Source organism: Athalia rosae, chromosome 6, assembly GCF_917208135.1.
Source record: "Athalia rosae chromosome 6, iyAthRosa1.1, whole genome shotgun sequence".
In the NCBI taxonomy this organism is placed as follows: Eukaryota; Metazoa; Arthropoda; class Insecta; order Hymenoptera; family Athaliidae; genus Athalia; species Athalia rosae.
In genome coordinates, this window is record NC_064031.1 from 3,272,063 (window position 1) to 3,292,568 (window position 20,506).

The 20,506-nt window shown below is 42.0% G+C and overlaps 1 protein-coding gene across 3 annotated transcripts in view; it reads right to left on the reverse strand.

Annotated features, from left to right (window-relative positions):
• LOC105688701 (zwei Ig domain protein zig-8) overlaps positions 1-20,506 on the reverse strand; it is a 178,923-nt gene that overhangs the window by 4,568 nt on the left and 153,849 nt on the right. For 2 of the 3 annotated variants that reach the window (XM_048656624.1, XM_048656626.1), the window contains 2 exons: positions 12,604-12,823; positions 11,970-12,067 (listed from right to left, as the gene is read on the reverse strand). In XM_048656624.1, coding sequence (XP_048512581.1) covers positions 11,970-12,067; positions 12,604-12,823 — 318 coding nt within the window. Of the gene's footprint in view, positions 1-11,008; positions 11,230-11,969; positions 12,068-12,603; positions 12,824-20,506 lie in introns of those variants that run through there. The other variant, XM_048656625.1, reaches the window with a different exon arrangement.

Below are 20,506 nucleotides of genomic sequence, written 5' to 3' on the forward strand. Positions count from 1 at the left end.
GAAAAAAAGAAGGAGAGAAAAAACGATCGAGTTCGTGCGCGACACACGTGTCTGCAATACAGTTATAATAACCGTCCGCCATCGGATTGCTTTTGATAACTGTTTGTTAGCCACCCCATATACCGTTGTAACGAGCAGTACTGATGGCTCCAATTACCGTGGGTAACGGTAGTTATTGTTAAATAGACGCGAAACAAGAGCCAGAAACGCGAAAAAAAAAAAAAACTCAACTAAACCAAAGCAGAAGTAAAAAAGGAAAAGAAATATGTAGCGTGAAAAATCGGAATTAACGATATTTCATTGTAACGCTGCGGAGAGGTTATCCTCGCGTGTTCATTAAAATGCTGCGGAATCCGCAAAATACGTGAATTTCACCGAATGTATATAAAGCCACCGTTATCGACTACCGTTCCACAAAACTACTGCCACAAAATGCTGCAGATTCGGGAGTTTGGCCACCATTAATTGCACACTCGTCAGATGTATCCCAATACAATAATCCTGAAATTAATCGGTGTACCCTTTTTGCATTTTCGAAATTTTGTTTCAATATCACGTTGTTACAAATGTTCAGTCAAATTTTTTATGAAAAAATTATCGCCCATTTACTTTGATGTCCCAGCGTTTAAATCGCTGTATGTCTGGTTGCCTGGCCTCGAGTGGCGGGGCTGCTCTGTCGGTAAGTCAGACCATCCTCGAATCAAAATGGCGCTACTTGACGGTAGATAACCAGACATACCTTGGGACACCAGGTACGTCAAACGCGAGGAGATGAGCTGAGAATTTTTCTCTTATATATAATCCGCAAAGAAGATGGGGGGGTGGTAAAAAAAAAAAAAAAAAGGGTGAGAGAAAGATTTTTCGCGAAGCAGCTGCAGGGGTTGAAAATATATATGACGAAAGATTATCCCTCGGATGAGGTTCTGCGTGGATATAGGTATAAACTTCGCGATAACGACGATCAAAATTTTGAATATATTTACCGAAATGTCATTTGCATTGAAATATAATTCCATTAATATTTAATGCAAGTGTAACCAACTCTCGTAATATGATCTGTAGATATCAGGAGAGCGTTAATAGGATTTTGCAGTAATACCTTCTCGCTCGGCGTCACGAGTTCCAGTCGAAGGTACAATCTATTTTGAATTTGTTAATCGGTATTCGTAAACGATGAAAATTTTTCGATTCCTGCCGATAGTTCGTTCGAAATTGGGTCGCCCCTCTCGGTCGGGGGTCGGACTGCAAGGGCTATAGGTATGTAAGCGGGCACCGCACGTGGGAATTAAATACCTCGACGTAATTGACCATTTACGGTACGGTGCAGTTCTTGTTCGAAACAATTGAGAGTCGATTAAACGTTACGTTTTCGAGAATTCCGCGTATATACGAAACGTATAGATTTGTGTATGGATGTAGGTACATGGAGGAATATAAGCGCGATTAAATCGTGGAATATGTTACATAGGCAGGTATGTACCGATCCAATGCTTCCGGCGATGCGGCTGTATAACTCCTGACAAAGGTAACACGCTCGGAGTCGCGAAGGTTCCAATTCCACGGCCTTTAGGGCTTCGCGTGTTTTAGTTGCCAAGTATAACTCACTCGATTTATAGGGTTGCCAAGGCACCGCCGCCCGACCCTATCTGCGTTTGATCGTTACGTTCCCCGACGGATAAGGTGTAGGTACCGTTGTTACGCCCTGCTTACGCCAGTCACAAACTTATTGGTACTTGAAATTAAAAACTTCACTTTGACAACTCGTAAGTTCGACGGAACTATACTAATACGACTGACCTTCTGCTTTGATCCTTTAACAATACCGCGCGACCACCCGTTCGCTTGTAACGTAGAGTTGCAGGGGTGGTTAAAAAAAACTGAAGAAAAAAAAAAGAAAGAAATCGTTCGTTCTTCAACGAACGAGAAATTTGGAAAATGGAGGAAAAGAAATCAACGTCAAACGTTGAATCTCGCGCTCGTGTATAAAATGTTCGAAATAAATTCGTGAGAGTTTGAAACTTATTAGATAATTTTTTTTTTTTCTTTAATTGGGGTAATTATTCTCAAATTCGAGGGGGTGACTCGCGAAGCGTTCGATGGCGGGAGTTTAACGTATATAAATATAATGCATGTACACGTATATACCTGGTGGTACTTGGAATTAGAGTGCACGCGACTGTATTATACGTACATATGTACCCAGTGTACATAGGGAGCTTAAACTTGGCGTTATGGATTATGGAAGCGGTGAATTCGGCGCTCGTTTGAATACGAGTTGATCTTGTCCCAAGGGTTTGGAGCCGGGCTTTTTCGGGGTAGGTAAATGATCCCCTCCTCCCATTCCCCGTTACCGCCGCCCTTCGCCCATCGTCCGCCGCCGACTCGTCTCCTAGGGAATATGCGCGAGGGAGTTTTTCTACGCAACCAACCGTAACGGGACGAAAACCGTTGCTAAATAAGCTCCGAGGCCCCCAAAAGATCCCGGAGTCCAGGGGCCGGCAAAAAAAAGGAACCTTTAAAATTTGAACGGGCCTCTTTCAACGCGTTCTCTTTTTCCTCTTCTATTCTATTTCATTTTATTTTTTTATGTTCTGGCATTTTTTCTCCCATCTTCCTCCTCTCACCCTTTCTCTCTCGAGAATTTATTTTTCTATCTTACTTCCTCGCCAACCGATTGTCCTTCGTGAAAAGTTGACGATTTTTTTTTCTTACGTTTCTTGATTTCTATAATTGGCAAAAATTAAATTCAACAACGGCAGGTCATTGTGATATCCAAAAAACGTTAGATGTGGGTTCTTTTCTTATTCTATTCGAGAACCAAAAAAATCCTGTTTAACTTTCGGCCATCTTAAATCCGCAGATCCTTTTTTTTTCAACTCCTTGTACCCTGCTCTTCTTATTCCCGCATATCAGCCCTTAGGATTCTCTCCTCAAGTTTGTTTGCTTTCGTGTATTGTTTCAATTTCCTTTCCTTTTCTTTTTTTATTTTCCTTCTTTCTCTTCGTTTTTTTTCGGTCTCCTGAGAAGAAAACAGAAATAGAAACGGGGGAAAAGTCGATGTCGGGAAAAGATGTTGAAAAAAAAACAAATTAGAAAAAAAAACCAAAACGTAAGGATGTACCGTAGAGGAAAAATACAGACAAAACTTGAGCAAAAAGAAGTATAAAAATAAATAAATCGTATGTACCGAACATCATTTTACCCCACTTATAAGATGAAGAAAAATTTCACCCTCATATTCTCTCAAAAATCGCATTTTTTATTCCGTTTGACCGTGAATCTTGTTTTTTCTCTTCCAGCTTATACCATACATGAAGTACTCTAGGATATGAAAAATTTATCCGTCTCTCCGGAGATTCGTAATTTTTAATGATCTTCCTGAGAAACAAAAAAAAAAAAAACATGAATAAAATAAATAAACAAATATAACAATATCTATACACTCCTGAGCGATGCGATAATTTAATTGTTATTTTTTTGTCCTTCGAACAGTTCAGTTTTTCGCTGGTTATTCTTTTTTCTCGTTTTTTTTTTTTTTTTCCAGGGAAATAGACGCGATACGGACGCGGTATAAGCGGCGATCAATCCGGGCGAGAGCTGCTCGAGCTTTTACCATATAGACAATAAATAAGTGAAAATTGCCATCTTGATGATTTATCTTCCGGCGCGCAGCTCTCTCAAACAACCAATTCAATTACACGGGAGAATTTCGCTGGCAAATCTCCTAGGCAAACAACCTCCTATGTATTATACACACAGGTATACAATCAATCGTTCCTCTTCCGATCCCCGTCGCCCCACATCCCTCGCCCCATCCTCCGAGGTCCAAACGTCCCTTCCGCACAACCGCCGTTCCTTCCATTCGGGTTTGCTCCAGAAATAATTCCGTCCGTTCGCCTATACGTCACGTGTCGAATATGTGTACGTTATCGGACGTAGAGTACACCGCAGAGGTGCGAACGAGTGACGATTGAAAAAAAGGCTAAATCACAATAAAAATTTCGAACCAAGAAAAATCACGTTTGAATATCCCTTCCGAAACTGGATGGAGGAAATTTTCTTTCCCTCGATTGTTCGCCGACGGAAAAAAAAAAAAAACGGGAAAAAATTACACGTAAATATTAAACGTGATTTATGTCCGTAGATATATTTTTTCATTTTGTCAGTAAAAGCTCGAAGGGATTCCTTGGAATATATTATAAGTGTTCAGCTTTTTACTTTGGTTAAAAATGAGGGACAATGATACAGATGGATGATGATTTATGCTCCGACTTTACATTTCCTCCCTAAAACCGTGAACGGTATACATCTAACGTTGTTTCGTGCTCTCAGAGGGTAGTGAAAGGAAGTTGTTTTTCCTTTTTCCCTTTTTTTTTTCCATACGTTTCTCGGTGTTTATCTGATTGATTTTTTTTTTTCCTACTTCTCCTTACTCTCGGTCTCCTTTTTTTTCTTCTTCTACTCGTCGAGCGGACGGAAGTAACGAGATCAAATTGATATAAAATAATTGTTTTCAACACAATACAAGAAAAAGAATTTTGTAAAAAAAGCTGAACATCCGATGGGAAGATAGAAAAACAGAGAGCTAGAAAAATGTGAAGAAAAATCAATTCGGGGAGAATTTACAAACTATACGAAATAGAATTTTCATTTTGTTTTTCAATCAACATCCTTTCGCCCGAGTCTCTGATCGTTTGATTTAATCATTTACTTTTTTTTTCGCACCCCTCCAACACGCGACTGCCCCTCCTTTTTTTTTTGCTTCTACCTTTTCGCCTATCTCCTGATTTTCTATCTCATCCCTATTTCCTATTCTCAGTTTGGTTAGGTATGTATGTGCCGTACGAAGTCGCGCGTCCATCGGTCGCAATCTCAGCGACCTACCTTCACTTTATTTCGTCTCTTTAGCTGTATTTTTTTATTACTCTTTTTTTTTTTCTACATTCTTTTCCGTTTCCCGGGAACCCCCCAAGGGCGAAAAACCCGCCCGCCTAATCCCTGGCTTGCACCACCTATGTCCACGCCCCTTATATTTTTTCACCCCACTAGTTTTTATTTGTATTAGTGATAAATAATGGCCGGATATCCGAAAGAATGGGCCCTTCGTCTAATGGGCCAAAAGAAGGATATATATTCCCCGTACCCACCCTTACATATCAGAGCTCACATTCTTTCGTTTTCATGTAGGTTGGCTATAGAATTTTTCGATCGGGAATCCCGTGTAATACGGTCATATGCGTCGCATCCGGAGTCGAGATAACTTGTAAAAAAAAAACCTCAAATTGTGTCGCGGGGAGAAAAAAATCAAGAGGAATCGCGAGGGAGAATCATTTTGGTTTTCGAATCTGAAGTAAAAAACTATGACGTGTATGTTTTATGACATGTGTCTGGGTATGTAGTATATATATTTGGACGTGAAACCTATGTACCTGTATGTATGATACGTAATTGGTTTGTTTTTCGAACTTTTTCTCTGCAATGCCAATAAAGTTCGTCATCCGCGAGAGCTATAAGTTTATCGCGAGTTGGATGAAGCCGAAAAATAAGAAGAAGAAGAAGAAGAAGATGAAGAAGAAAAAGTAAGTAAGGAGCAATAGTTAATTGGTCGCTGTACAAGATAAACCAGATTCTCGACTTCCCATTTATTTTTTTTGTTTTGATCATTTGTTCACCGATGCGAACCGATCTCGAGAAAAATAAATTTATCTCGTATTTCGACTCGATGCCATGGACCAAAAATTGACACCGTACGCTGCGAAGAAAAGTCTCCGATGAAACCATACATATATCGATCTGGTTCAATATATCTGTAATGAAACTGAATAGAAAATTATTGACTTATTCCAGTTTCTTATACGTAATCTATTGCCTATATGTAATTATGAATTCGATTGATTTCAATATCCCATAGACTCAGCTATCTTATATATTGTCATTCGTCAGCGAAGCGTGCGCATAATGGCGCCCATTCATAGGAAGTTAGATGCATAATAATAACGATGAAAAGCTCCAGCCCTCCAAGAATCTTTCATCGATGACGCTGCCTCTGCTCTCTTGGGATGAGCTTAGTTTATATATTTTTACTTTTCCAAGAGAGCGACGACAGTCTGCATCAGGTGCACGGATGGTGGGTAATTCTGCAACTGTAATAGACAGTGAATCGAAGTGATGAAATCTGAAAAGTGAAACGAGAAACGTCGTCCGAATGGAAGCGGAGAAAAGTAAAATAAGAGGCGAAGAATGGAAAGAGAAAGGCGTCGCGGGGTGAGGCGAGGCAAGATTGGAAAACTCTGTTTTAATTACGTGTAAACTACTCAGTGTTCCTTCCTTTGTCTTTACAGGTATTATACGCTTCCTCGACTACTTTTACGCTGCAAAATCAATCCGCCCCAACTCCTCTTCGAACAGAGCTTGCGATTAAAGGAATATAATAACCGTTCATAGTTCGGACGATCGTATAGTCGTTACCGAACTTCGTCCATTCTCGGGGCTGATATTGTTTCAACTTTTTAACCGTCCCGTAAAATTTTCCACATAAGTATCCCATAGCTTTATAATCGCATCGCGTCAATTTATACTCGCTAATGAAAACCGTACGATTGAGTAAATGAATTTAAAAAAATTTACTACCGCTAAACCCTCCTTTTTTTCATCATTCTTCTTCAAATTGTTTTCTTACCGTACATATCTTGAAAAATTTCCAAAATCGTCGCCGTCGTTTTTTGCGCTACCCTATATGAATGTACATCGTATACGCACATGTAAATCTCACGCAGTTTACGTTTGTAACTGAATTTCTCGCTAATTAATCGAAAATCAGGGTCATTCCTGGGGGGGTAGATTTGCCGTGTTGCGTTTGCATGCAGGGTTTCGGGCACCCCAGAGTTGGATGATTTCAGATTTCAGATTCCCATTTCCAATCTCGTTCTCCTCCCGAGTTTACAAGACCGCCTCGAGCAATAACATAAGATAGCCTTCCCTCCCTATTCCCTCTCGCAGTGAAAGCTGTACTTACACCGCGCTAAACGTTGCAGAGAAGGGTCGGGAGGAGGAGGGGATGAGGAGTGAATTTTCATTTCACGGGGTGACACATAAATAAATATTTTCATCCTACCAACATTTTACGTGAATCGTCACCATCAACTGTACGGTGACCGACCGATCATCCCCCTTTAAAATCCCTGAGGATTGGAGGACGGGGAATCGGCGAGAGCGCGAAAAAAAAAATCATATAAAAATGCTACGCGACCGAATAACATATACTGCAGATGTAATGAGCAAGATTTTTTTTGCTCCCCTCAAAAAATATGAAGTAGAGATATTCGCCCACTCATAATTATGGCGCGAGCACGAGGTTAATGAAAATTGAAAATATGTTAACATCAACGGGATGAGGCGTATCTGGGTCAGTTGTTCGATAATCCTGTACTTCCGGATATTTTTCAAAACAACCGACAAATAAATTAATCGAGATAAATAGAAAAAGAAGAAACAGAAACAACAAAAATCAGTTTAAGCTCAAATATTTGTTCTACATTCAATTAAACGGAATTTACCAGTTCTATACATTAATCCGCTCGAGAATTCATTAATTCATCGCAAACATGATCGATTGGGGAATTGAAAAAAAAATCAAGAAATATACCAAACAGATTAAAAATTTGTTCGTTAAAGGAAATGATGATATAATATGAATGAAAAAAAGAAACAAAGTATTACTTGAAATCGGATAGAAAACTATTTCATTTCGGTCCAAGCATAATTTTCATCTAGATTTTCATCGTCAAAAATATTCCAGGGAGATATTTCTTCCCGAAAAATATTTGCGAGTTCTGCCTCGCATTGGCCAGTTTTACAAAAAAGAGAGGGAAAAAGGAAATAGAATTTGATCAATTTTCAGTCTGACTTAGCTTTTTTTCATCGCTCTCTTCGATATGCGAAGCTGTTATTAAAAAAATCTATTTCTTCTTCAACTGCGGGACCGGAAGCAGCCTCGATATATCGACCGGCTGACCGACCGACCGCTCCAATTAAAAACCTATGCAGCGTATCCCTTTTTTATTTTTCGGGAGGACGGAGTGGTAGGGGTGTCTCCAGAACGAGGGTATATCTATAGGGTGGGTAGGTATATAGGTTTTTCATCCGTTCGTCGTTGGTCGGTGGATCCGGATCCCGCGGATACTCGCGTATATAACGTACACTTTTCGCCTGTAACGAATCGAAGCGCAAACGCGAGAGAATTCCACCGGCTGTAAAATGGACAATTCAGGTTTAACGAGTCTGCGGCATGCTATCCCCCGTATATTCTACAGAATTATATCGCGATGCACGGTGTCTGCATTTTATTCCATTCTCAAGCCCTTACACTCTTTAAAACTCCCACGTCACGATGCACCACCCCGGCATCCTCGCGTAATCCTCGGGCTTTCTTTCCCCCTTCCCCTGCTTTTCGCCGTTCTCCTATTATTCCCGTAAATTCTGAAACGCGACCTTCGATTCTGGTTATCTCTTCTAACGGCAGATTTACACGTACATATAGGTGCGCACACGTTGCTTACACACAGGCACGTGAAGAGCAGATTCGTTAGGAGCGAGCTGATTACACTTGGTTAGCGGCTAAAGGGGACGATGTGGAGGATTGGGAGGGTTGGAAAGCTGCGGGGTAAAATGCGCTAATTGATTCCGGCATGTCGTAATTATCGGCGTCGTTAACGATTCTTACGTAGTGCACGTTGCACTCTGCATACCGGGTGTCCCAGCGTTCAAACCGCGGTATGTCGGGTTGCCTACCGTCGCGCGCCATCTTCCCCGTAGCGCCATATTTGTTCGCGGGCCTTATTCTGACTTACCGACGGAGGATAAGTAAGTAATCGTTGGGACACATGGTATAAACGTATGCGCAAGTATATTACTTTGAATAAAATTTCAGCGAAGTCCAGCAAGATGCGCCTCTCGATTTGACGGATAATCGGAGAGAAGAAAAGATATGATGAATGTAGATTCGTGACAGTTGGTAGTTCCGTTGAAGTTTTGAGGTTTAATCTTTCGTATGCGTGCCGAGTTGCCGTACCCGCGATGGCACAGGTTATCCGGTATCATCACCGGTAGGTATAATAGGGCAGGAATTGTAGATCACGAGATATTAGGAGTCCGCAAGTGCGATTAGCGTTTAAAAAGTGATTCATTAAGTTTAAACGAGACTCGTTAAACGGATAGTTTGACGTGACAACCGCTTCGATGCCGATTCTCCTCTTGTTCGGCATCACGGAGAGCAAGCAGCTTTGCTTCCGGCTTGAACTCAAGCTCATTCCAGGTTTTCGGTGAAGTGTAATTATTACTTTCGTAAATGGGGGAAACGGGAACTGCAAAGTTACGCTGTTTACCCCCGAACCGCTCACCGACGTATTCCGCCTCTCGACCAGCCCCCGCCGTTCGACTCACCTCAGCAATAATTACACATGCCGATTTCATCGCAACAATTTCAGAAACGTCAGCCACCGTTCTCTTTTCCGCCCCGCAAAAGTTACGCGACAAAAATACCGATCTCGCAACTTTCCCAATCAATTTGAGACTCACGTCCTTAGAACGTCCTTCAAATTTTCATCGAACACCTCGTGAAATCGGTATAATTTTCACATCTCTATGTGCGATGTGCTTCACGTCTGTTCGCGCCGTGGTCGTTACGGGTTTCAATCGCAAAGGCGCGGACCATCTGTCGTTATACTGTACCGCCGTATATATATATATATATATACGAGGGTAAATATGTACCGCATACTCGTATGTATGCATAATATTTACCGGCGTATGCACCTATGTAAACAATTGTATGTCCGTATGGTAGATATTGTACATGGGTGCGTTGCGACGAAACGTGGAGGGTATTGGTAGTTGCCGTCGGAGGTTTGTACACGACATATAATGACGGAAGTACACTTTGTTGAATCATAAGTGGTGCAGTTGGACGCTGCGCGACGAGATTCAGGTTGGCACAAAATATCCCTAGGGGGAATTTACGTACCATCGATGCGGGTCGAACCGTTCGCGATTGCCACCTCTGCCTTGCAGTTCTGCAAATTTCCCCTAGGGATATTTTGTGCCCACCTGAATCACGTCGGTCGCGCAGTGTCCAACTGCACCACCACTTATGATTCAGCCAAGTGTACGTGTGCGGTATATTTATGGCCACATCATACACGTGGCTACTGACGAAGTGGTCGTATAATGTCGGCCCCTATTGAACCGCGGAACTGGACGCCCTCAAAATGACCATTCTCCTAGGTGAAAAGCGGGCGAAACTATAAATCATGATTCGTATCCGAGCCTCACGTCCTTCTCGGCTCGCCGATCTCTGCACACCGGTGTTCCTGCAGCGGTTGAATTTTTCGCGATACACTTCAACGAATCCAGATATCCGGGGGGAGGGTCTGCCCGGAAGCTCTTTTCGCCGGACCAAATGACCGCTTTCAAATTTTATTTCTCTCTCGTTTTTCTTCATTTAACTGATGAAAAATAGACCAAGTTATACGAGACTCGAATGTCCGGAGGCGTTTTCGGCCAGTGGAAAGAGAAAAATTGAGAAAAAGGAGCGAACGAGTGAATAAATAAAATACGAGCTCCGCATCTCCGATGATGGACGTTGAGATCGGTTCCTCGAGAATCTCCCTTCTTTTTTTTTTTCATTTTCCCTTCATTTCGTTACTTTTTCACATTTTTGATTCGTCCCTCCCCCTCCCCTCCGTATCGGGGATCGAGGGATCATAAATCGGTTGAAATGTTTTCATTTGGTCGGTGGTCTGGTAAATAGATAAATCATTCGGACGTCGGGAAATAGATCACTTGGGCAGTCACCCCGTGGCACGAGCCGACCGCCAACGGAAAATCGAACATCGGATAGGTTTACGTGTCGCGCGGGCTACGCGTACGTATAAAATATGTACATTAAAAAAATATACATACGGTACGTGCTGCATACATAATATTATGTGGACGAAAAAAGTATGTGGCAAATCTCTGGCTCGTCATACGTCAAACGTCGAACGTAAAACGTCAAACGTCAAATATTGGCGGTCTGTCAATTCGCCGGAGAAATATTTATTTTCAATATATTTCAACCGCCGTTGGATGGGGGTGGTTCGAGTCACGTCCGAAAGCTACAGTTACACGGATTTGCGTAAGCGTTCGCATGCACCCTAAATTACACCAGGGTGTATGTCCCCAATGGAAAACCTAAAAAAAAAAACAAATAAATACGTATCTAAATACGTAGCGAATGATTGTCAAAAAAAAAAGAAGAAAGAGAATGTTCAATTTTCGTTTTTTCCATTTCCTCTAAATTGAACAAAAAATGAGCGGACATCAATCAATTCCATGTAACGGATCTGAACCGGTGAACGAACCGAAACCGAAAACAAATAGAAATCGAATGGATCGAATCAACGTTGTAATCCAAATACCTTGTGGTCAACATTTATTTCATAAACGAGATGGAAAACAAAAAAATAAATTAATAAATAACGAACGTAAAACAAATTTGAAATAGGAAAGAAACGTCGAAAATTCCCAATAAAAATCAGAGGGTAGAATAAAATGTGAAAAAATTAAATCATACGCGATTTTGAATGGCGGGTGTTTTTCCGATATCATATCAATATTTCGTGTAACGAAATTTTTGTAAATCTCATCACTTTACGCGGCTTTGATCAAATACGAAATATCTATACCAGCGAGTGGAATTAATCGCGTTATAATGTAACGCGGTATATTATACGTATAAATAAATAATACATAAGCATTTAATCATCTATGTACGTACGTACGTATTACACAGACTCTCGCAATATCATACCTTTGCCGATGGGAATTAACGGTATCCGGTAAATTGCGTAATTATATAATGCATATAATTGTCATTGTCATTATTACCATTACCATTATTATTATTATTGTTACTATTGTAAAAAGCTCACCGTTGATTACGTGGACGTTCACGCTCGCGCTGTCGGCCACCGTTGGTACGCAGCTGTAATTTCCAGAGTCGCTAGGTTTGGCGTGCGTTATTTTCAATCTGCAATGCCAGAAGAGAAAAAAAGGCAAAAAAAAATAAACAGTCATTACTTTTTGAATTCCCCAAAAGAAAACTACAAGAATAACGTTCCAAAATGTACGCTCCTAGAAGTGCAGTAACGGAAGCTTTTTTTCTGCTCAACTTTTTATGAAAAATTTCATTATTATCCCATGAAAATGCAGAGACTAAAGCTCGCATGGATATTATTATACGTGTGACGAGGTGATTCCAACACCGCGGGGAGCTTTCTGGTTCTAACGGTGATATTATACGGGAGCTTGAAGCCCCGTATATCTGTAGGGGTAAGGGAACGATATTATTGTTCCCGGAGATGACGACAACTGTGAGGTCGGAAAGAGGGCCAACCGGAAGAGAGATAAGAAAGAGTCTGAGAAGAAAGAGAAAAAAAAGAGAGAAGGGGGAGGAAAATAGGGTCACGAAGGGGTGGGGTCGGGTCAGGGAATTTTGATAAGATATATATAAAAAAAAAGAGACGAATAAAAAAAAAAAAAAAAATAGGGGGAAAGGGAACAGACCTTGACGTTAGCGCGTCGCTCCATTCGGTGTCCACGGCGACCCTTGGTTCGAGGGCGACGTCGTTCGAGCCAGGAGGTGACGCCAGTACCGGATGACTGCCGTGGTACCACGCCACGGTACCAAGGTCATGAGGTCCTTGCGACATGAGACACGTCAGCGTCAAAACGCTTCCCGTCTTCACGTAAATATCAGCTGGGCCGAATATACGAGCTCTCGCTTCTGAAACGGAATGAAAATTTACAGATAGAAATTTCTTCGTTCGAAACTTCGAATTCGCACGATCGTGATTCCGTCGGTTTTTTTTTTCTTCGAACTTTGTTCGCAGGACTTTCGGACGTATTCCCGAATCATCGACCGAAACGAATGAAAAAATTCTCAGTTAGAAACGAGCAATTGGAGCGCGCCTCGTATGCGCGATGCACCCTAGTTAGAAGGTATTAGAAATGGGTTTTGGTACGGAAACTTTGCACCCCGGATCAAAAGTTTACCAACTCGAGACAATGGACTGCGGAGCGGAACGTGGCTGGACAGTGGTAAAGCGCGGTCAGATCGTCAGTGGTCGGCGGTCGACGCGGTTCGCTGAAACTTGTAAAACTCTCCGTGAATCACATCCAATGGATTCCGGACCAATCGATTACAACGAATCATATCGACCGTCATAACCGACGTTAACTCGCCCCGCGGGAGTCCAACGGATCCGGAAGAAAAATGAGAAAAAAATAAAAATAAATAAACCACATATCTATGGGTCATTCCATCTCAAATCGACAAATGGCTGAAGACGATATTTTTTTCTTCCATAGCCCCAGATATCCCCTTCAGAAGAATCTCAGATTCATTTTTGTAACTGTTATGATTTTCGAGACCTTTAAAAATTAATTTTGAAAAATGCTAAGAACAGTGAATCTTTGAATTTTCAAAGGAAAAACATTTTTGATTTTTTACATTTGGCAGGACTTCAATTCATCCAAATCGAAAGGGGTCGATTCCAACCAATGATTGGACAACCCCGATGCTTATTTCTTTTCGTATCATTTTTTTTTCTCTCTTCCTTCGTCGAATTTATTTAGCTTCTATATATCGGTTCATCTTTTTTCACCCCCGCTCTTCCTTGGCCGCGTGACGTTTTCGATAAGAGACAGTCCGCGGTAGCAGCCCCCTGCCTTCCCCGTTCTCCCTCCCTTCTGGTCGAATCTGTTTCAGTACTCCTGTTTTTATCGGTACGCTACTCCGCGGCTAGGTGGTTACGTAGATGCATATACATACAGGTGTACACAAATATGTACGTATATATATATATATATATATATATATATATGTGTGTACATTACAATACACGTGAAAACCGGTCCATTTCCCCTGCGGCAGTAAAGTTTTATATTAAAACGTAGTTCGATAAACCGCGGGCGCGGCAGTGATAAAAACGCGTGGCTATTCCGACGGTATAAAATTTAAACGAGCTCTCTCTCTGACGATATGTACAAGGAGAGGAGTACCGAGAGAGCGAGAGAAGAAGTATCCCGTAAACTTTTGCGCTCTTCGAAACACACATCTTGCGGTATAACTGCCTGTTTGTCCGCTGCTGCTGCTGCTGCTGCTGCTTTACTTCTGCTTTTGCTGCAACCGTGGCATCGGCCAGGGGTTGTTTCCTCCCCCCCCCCCCCACCGTCCCCCCTGTCTTGTGCTATATATTGATCCGATATCACCAAGATGTTCAGCGGTCCGTACCTGCCACGTTCTACTTATTTTTTTGTCGGTTTTTTCATTTTTTTTCTTCCCCCTTTTCCGCCTCATTTTTTCCACCTCTTTTTCTCAAGGCTCCGTATTTTGACAGTCACCGCGACGCTCTTGATTTTTTGTTTTTCTCCCGCCACCCCCCGAGCATCCCTGATGCAAATATTTTAATCTCGTAACGAGAGAAGAAAAGTGAAGGAAAAAACGACCGGGGGATGGATGAAGACGCTATCTCCGTACGTAGAGATATCTGGAATTGTCGCTTTTTTATAGGGGGTGGTATCATTCGAGTATCCACCGGATTTGTTTTTTCGAATAGCATAAGTTTGGTGAGGGGAAAAATGAGAAGAAAAATTGTCGCGACTCTTTCTACTCTCGTTTTTCACTATTTTCCTTTTATTCCTCGTCTTTTCGCGTCAGTTTTCCTATTTCCATCAGTTCTGGCCTTATTCAATTCGCCCCACCTCTTCGGATGTGCAGATACAATTATCTACGAATACATACGTCTGCGCGCATACCGTGCTGGAAAATACAAACGGAAATCGAGCAACGTTTTCATTCAGGAAATGACCTCGCTCCGAAAGCCTTTTCCTACGATCTATAACACACACCCCGACCGAGCGCTGACCCTTTCCCACACACGTGCACACGTGCATCAAATTTTCGACCCGGACGGGACGTACGTATAAAATTTTTAAATAATCGAACAAAAATGAAAAAAAAACTAACGTATGCTTCGGTAGTATGACAAAGAACGGTTCGTACGTAGAGACTTTGTCAGGCAATATGATGAGAAATCTCCCATTCGCGTGTGTTCTCTTTGGTCCTCGGGAGTCACCGGGGGTTGAACGTATTCCGAAAACCCTCGGGAGAATCGCGGGCCGGTAGCAGCCCCTCGGGGAGGATTAGAAAATATTTTATAAGATAGAAATGGCTTTGCAGCACATCGAAAGAGTACCAGGTATACCCCCGCTCCTTCTAGCTCCGGGCTTGAAAGAGGAACGAGCGGTTTTCCTTTGATTTTTTTTTTTTCTCTTCTTCCAAGCCATACCTTAATATTCGCTACACCCTATACCGTGTGCCCCAGCGTTCGCGGTGTGCCTGGTCGCCTGCCGTCAGGCGCTACCTTCGTTCGCGGACTTTTATTCTGACTTACCGACATGTGGTAAGCCTCGGGCTTGACGGCAGGCAACCAGACGTACCGTGGCGTGAATTCTAGGACACACGGTATACACGCGGTCACGTAGAGAGAAAACCTTCGCTCTTCCGTTTCGTTTCGAGATTCGGCTGGGCGTGTAGTTTTTAGCGCGGGGTATATTGAATTACATTTTGTACATCTGGCAGCACATGAAGCGCGTGATATATCTGTGTACACGTACGTAGAGCGCACAGACGACGGGGGGCGTCGCGACGCCGAGGCGACGCTAGTCGTCGTCTCCACCTCGACGCCTCGTAACGTAGATAACAGGTATGCATTTCACACATACAGATGAGTAACCGAAGGCGAGTGCAGAATAAATACGCGGGGTATGTATTTATATACCTTGCCGCGAGCTAGCCTGGCCCATGAATGTGTTGCGTCGGAGAAGCGAAATGTGAAGAGAAAAAATAAACGAAAATAAAAACTAGAGCCTCGAGCTTGCGTGCTTTTCCACCGGGCTGAAAAGCAGCAGTGGCAGCTAGCGGACAGAAGAAGGCACTTCTCGTGGTTTTCTTTTTTGTAATAATATACATACACATATCCACGTACGGGGTGATCGGAAAAAAATAAAATTGTCAATTTTTAAACTTCGAATGAATTTGCTGAACGTGGGTTGGAGATTTTTTTTTAATTTCTGTCCACACGTAGCCGGCGTAACGTAGATGGAGGAACCGCAGCTCGAAGTTTCGTCGACAGGGGTTGGTATTGACATTTTTTTCATTACAGAAAACTGATTTCGAAAGCGGCTCCAAGAGAACACAAATGTCAAGACACCCGTTCGTGTGAAGTACATGGCCATAGATGTGTCGTATATAATGTGAAATATGAGATTATGTATATTACAACTTTGCAGATACGACGTCATCCCTTGTTATTATTTTTATGATTATTTGTATCATCAATACCGCGAGAGAAATATTTTTCGTCTACGACCTCAGGACATCTGTCAAAATGAAATTTTATAGGCGGTGCACCTGCGATCCTGACCGATTCAATTTCTTATCCTGAGATGTTATTGTGACTGTTAAAATTTATTTTTTTCCCTCCGCAACCGCGATGTGTGTTCAACTTGAAGATTTCAGGAAGTTGAAAAAGAAGATGGTTTTGAGTTGAGAGATGAAGTATAAGTTTTCAGAAAAATATTGTTGGAATTAATTTCACCTTATTATTATAATGCCATCTAATTATTTCGTACAAGTCCAACACCGCTCCTACGTTTATCGTTGTGACTTTACTTTTTCTTCTCGTTTTTCTCTCTTCCTGTTTTTTCTTCTCTTCGAGTTTGCCGTGAATAAATTAGGGAGGATGCTGCAAAGATTAGACTCTGCGGAAAATAAACGAACGAATAGTAGAGGAATAGACGGGGTGAGGTGAGGAAGGGCGATAAGCTTTTCAGTTTTTCCTTTTTTCTTTTCTCCTTCATTTTCTTTCTCATCTTATTTATCAGCTCCGGATATAAACGTTCGCGGAAGAAACAAAAAAAAAAAAAGGAAAGAAAGAATATTTTTTGTCTTTCTATTTCGAAAATATATTTCGATTTTTACCTCCCACCGTGCGGCGAATCGGTAGATTCTCAAAAATGACTGAAAAAGGAAAAGCAATTCGTGTTGATGAATGAATAAAAATATACAACACCCGGTATATGCGCGAAGCTAGTTGTGGTCCACCTGGAACATTGCCCGAGCATCCGCCGTCTGGGTTAAGAGATCCGCGTCGATGCCAACCAACAAGCCCCGTCGTAACCCGGATGAGAGGAAGTTGCAATAAGAGAAAGAGAGTAAGAGAATGAAAAATAAATGAATAAAACAAATAAGTAAATAAAAAAGTATACATAAAAGAGAAAATAAAGAGTGCAGCTGCATCAGCCATCGGTTTCTCGTTGCGGGTGTTGTACCGTAACCAGTTCTCTGATACATCCTCTACAGCCACCGTAATATGACCCATCCCCTATAAATCGCATCGAAAAAACAAACACGGAAAAAAAAAACAATCAAACAACAAATGTGATACCGCAAAGCTCACGTATATTGAAAACTGTTTTTTCGAAATTTTCTTTTAACTTTTGGAAATATTCTCACTCTTTTTCTGTCCCGTTTTTTTCATCTCCCTGATCGGCCATTTCTTTTTTTTCGTGTCCCCTTCCACGATCTCGAGATGCAAACCTATCCAGACGTAATTTCGGAAGAACCGAAAAAGGAGAGAAAAGAAAAAAAGTGAAGGAAAAATTTGAGACGCGCGTAGCGGCGGTGCAGAAATTAAAGTGCTGCTGGTGTGTCGAGCGGGGGTGGTGCGCAGAAACCGCAAAATCCATCGAGTTTTGGGGATGGGGATCGGAGTTCAGGGGGGGGGGGGGGGTGGGGGGCTGCGGAAACGCGGAAAGAGTCGCGTGTGTTTACTCGATTCGATTGCTATTCCAGCTTCTGACCGGGTGGACCACCCCCTCCCGCCCCGTACCTGCGCCATTCCTCGCCGTTTCGCCCCACACACCCCTTCGTTCCTTCCGGTTCTCGAATGCCCGTCCTTAGTCACGGTTCGCTGGAGTGGAATGGAAAACGAAAATCGCGGATACCGGACAATCCTATGTAATACAGGACAAGGATCACCACCGGATATTTACAGCTATACATCGCGTACATTCTCAAATATAAAAGAATTTTTTTGTCAAAAAAATAGAGGGTCGAATGAAATCAAATAGAATAGTTCGCGCTATTCAGATATCACAGAAACGCGACGACGATGTTTCTCCTTTTTTCATCGGGTTTTCTTTCTTTCGAATCTCTTGTAGTACGGAATCGGTTTTTGGACACGCGTGAAAAGTTTTCGTCTTTGTATCTGATGGAAAACAAAATTCTGAAACGAAAAGTCCTTAGCCATTTTTTGATCAGACGCTTAGATAATCAGTTATGAATTAAAATAGGAAGCCAATCGGGCGTTACTCATGGAACACGCAGTATATTATGAGTAAATTTACATTTTTCGTCGCAATTACGTCTGACAGAAGCAAATGTGAACGGGTACGAGCTGCGGGAGGAGTTGCGAAGACGTTGACGGCTAAAAAATCTCGTTAGCGGAATTTCCGATGCGCATTTTTTCGTTCTCTTCGTGTCGTTCGAAGATATTTTAACTTCTTTCTCGTTCGGATTCTCTCTTGGTTTTCTGTTTAATTTTTGTTTGTTTCTCTTCGTCGTTACACATCACCTTCCCCCCGGAGATCAGGGCTCGAAAATAATGAAATTTCGCACGTTCTCCCTCTTTCCTAGAAGCTTTTCAGAGGAATTAGCGAAGCTTGTTTGCTTGCACGAGCTTTCAACTCATCCGATCTCAGCTCACGTGAGCGTACCGGGTCAGCTAGGTGAAACGAAATGATGAGAAAAAGAAAAATAGAGGATCCGAAAATGTGCAAACAAGAGATTAACGCCCACCGGCGCACCGTCCCGTCGAACTTGTTTCGTTTTGTTCAAATTTTATTCCACCACTCATTTTGCAGGGGATATAATTAATTAATTTCTATACTTCACTCTTGAATTACGCCCGATTTCACCGTACATTTATTACATAAAGCTGCCCCGACCGTACCGTGAAGGGGACGTGTAACGGCACCTCGTGTTTATGAGGGTGGCTAGCTATATGAAAAGGTGTTTCAAGGTTAATTAAATAAGTTCAAGAGAAATTTAACGACCGTACACCTCTTTATCGATTTTTTCACATGTATACGGTACACGTATGTGCCTGCACTGTATCAGGACGAATTTATTTCAGGATCCCACGACGGCGTCGGTTGAAGAGAAACGCTTAAAAATGCATTAAGGGTTCAGATTTTCAATATTGCTAATAATAAACAAAAATAAATCAATCAATCGTTCACGGATCAGCTCAGCAATTTGAAAAATGTCAAAAATCGTCTGAGATCACATTTTTCATAAGACTTTACTCCTCTTTCCAAAAGCTCCCTCAAATTTTCAAAAGTCAACATTTTTTCGAAACCTCAAAGTGAAGTATTCAAAATGTTCCCGAGCGATCTTCAAATCTAGATATCAACGAACTTTTAACTTGTCCTCTCGAAGTTGATGACGATGATTACGATAACGATGATAATAATATTAATTGAGATACTTGGTCATTAGCTGTATTATCTGAATTTTATATACGTCCGTCTATGAGATAAGCTCTTTCGCTGATGGATTTGGAAACGCGGCGAGCCACCGCGTTGCGCATTCAACGAGCAGTCAAACTGACAAAACACAATTGACGTCAGTCAAGAGTGACGAAGTGACGGATCACAATGGACGCTGACGCGCCTCTCATCCCCCGGTTCCGTTACCTCTCCCCCGTCCCTGTTACCGCCCCCATTCGTGTATTAATTATCTCGTTACAACGATATAGACCCGCCAACTCTGAACCTTCACGTATAGGGTGTCCGATATCCAAATCGATCGCGAGAAGACGGAAACTCCAGCCACTGGACAGCAGTACCAATTTTATGACGTTCGATTCGATTTTTAGTTTTTCGCCAATACTTTCCGCATTTCTTTTTCTTCCCACTCTCCAATATTTCGACGGGGTGTCAAAAACTGCACGTTTTTACGGATGATATAGAAAAAGAAACAAAAAAAAAAAAATGATACGTAGTTCGTGTTATAGATATGAAAATTTCGGGGCTGGATAAAGGATTAATTTTTCGCCGGGCTGGTCATGACGGTATTCGCGGCGTGCACGCCGCGCAAAGTAATAATTTTTTAATCGGAGAATGTTTATTTTACCCAAGTGCCGCAAAGATAATAACGTTTCCCAGAGGTACAGAGTGATACGAACGTAACACCGTACACACCACCGATCATGCCCCCGCGCGCGCGCGCGCTTCGGTTTTTACGACAAATTGAAAAAGAATTTTTTTTCTTCGTTTCCCGTTTTCATTTTTCACATTACACGCGTTTTATTCGCAAACTAAACGGGTAAATTTTAAAATC